The sequence below is a fragment of the Aspergillus foveolatus genome (genome assembly GCF_047715535.1).
Source record: "Aspergillus foveolatus strain CBS 279.81 unplaced genomic scaffold BDW70scaffold_397, whole genome shotgun sequence".
In the NCBI taxonomy this organism is placed as follows: domain Eukaryota; kingdom Fungi; phylum Ascomycota; class Eurotiomycetes; order Eurotiales; family Aspergillaceae; genus Aspergillus; species Aspergillus foveolatus.
In genome coordinates this window covers 1-1,236 of record NW_027396461.1, presented here as the reverse complement: position 1 = coordinate 1,236, position 1,236 = coordinate 1, and the positions used below count along the sequence as shown (strand labels likewise).

Here is a 1,236-nt window from a genome sequence, read left to right as displayed (position 1 = left end):
CTGTAACTAAGTCCATGAGCTCGCTCTCTCAGACAACAATCACTTAGTTCTCTCTATTCTGTGCCAACTTCCTCTGACCAACCGTGGATTTCACTGCATAAATAAATAAAAATAAAAAGACTGACAAGGGTGGGATTCGAACCCACGCCAAATTAATGACGCGGAAACTTGAAGATCAAGAGAAGGTTCGACCAGAAACCTTAACCGCGCGCCTTAGACCGCTCGGCCACCTTGCCTGCTGATGACTATATTGTTATGTTTTACATATATAAACAATTGTAAATAGCCAAGCCAGTAAATTATAGTAAGACTAGAGCTTTAATCACCGGCGCCCCGGAGCAAATCACTACCAAACCCGTCCAGATATATCGGTCCTTTTTAGGATTTCCCTGATCCTGCACCAACATAGGTCTTATACTGACTGGCCGCAATAAGCCACTGCTGATAGACATGGTCCCGACACAGGATGTTCCCACAACACAGGTCAATTCCCATACTGATGTGCGCTCGCTTCAGTCTTCACATGCTCGAACTATGGAGCTGCTGAACGGATCTGCAGGCTGCTATAGAAATGAGGGATAGAACGGGGTGACCTCAACAGTGTATAGAACGTCGTTATTCCTGATATTAACAGATCTTGAACCGAAAGAGAGACCATGCTCTTACCACTTCTGCTGACGGGAAATTGGCACTTAGAGCTTTGGAAATGTAATCGAGACATTGGTAGAAACAGAGAGTGGAAGGTCGTGTAAGAGAGACCTGGCCGAGAGAGTGGTGTCGCGTGATGTCGTGGGGTTTTGAAGTGGCAGTGGACAAATAAACGACTACACAGATGTGCCATGATTCGCCTCATGAGTGAATGCTAACAAGAAGCACATATCTTCAGCACCTCCAGTAAATCGCACTCAATAGTGTCGCGGGTATTTAAAATTGTAGTCGCTCTTGCTCTTAGCGTGGTATAGTCCCAGTGACCCGAGGTATTGACGTATGGGCTCTCAACGAAGGACGGATCAGCAGATGGCAATGACGACACTGCTTCGCTCGACCCACCAGTCAAGCAGACAAACATCGACGGCTCTGATAGCAAGCACCTGTTGGTGCAGTTGTTCTGCGATCGTTTTGACATAGCTTCCTAGTCGGGTGTGGCAGATACGCACTATATGATGATTCTCATGATGAAGCTTGTTGTCTTCTGATCCTAGCTCGATTGAGCGATAAGATAGGTAGCAAGCTACG

General features: G+C 46.5%; 1 protein-coding gene and 1 non-coding gene across 2 annotated transcripts; both read right to left on the bottom strand.

The window, feature by feature from the left end:
- Window positions 1-121: 121 nt before the first annotated feature.
- Window positions 122-236, bottom strand: BDW70DRAFT_t182. The gene has a single exon. It is a non-coding gene; the product is annotated as a tRNA-Leu (tRNA).
- On the bottom strand, window positions 234-1,173 carry BDW70DRAFT_146322 (uncharacterized protein). Its single transcript, XM_073738571.1, has 2 exons — window positions 1,051-1,173; window positions 234-994 (listed from the first exon to the last, which is right to left on the bottom strand). Exon 2 carries the CDS (start codon window positions 851-853, stop codon window positions 533-535), a length of 321 nt encoding a protein of 106 aa, XP_073590374.1. The 5' UTR covers window positions 854-994; window positions 1,051-1,173; the 3' UTR covers window positions 234-532.
- Window positions 1,174-1,236: the final 63 nt, after the last annotated feature.

What these genes read in the sequence shown, in the direction of transcription:
- BDW70DRAFT_146322 (XM_073738571.1), bottom strand. Translation starts at nt 853, where the DNA reads ATGAGGCGAATCATGGCACATCTGTGTAGTCGTTTATTTGTCCACTGC.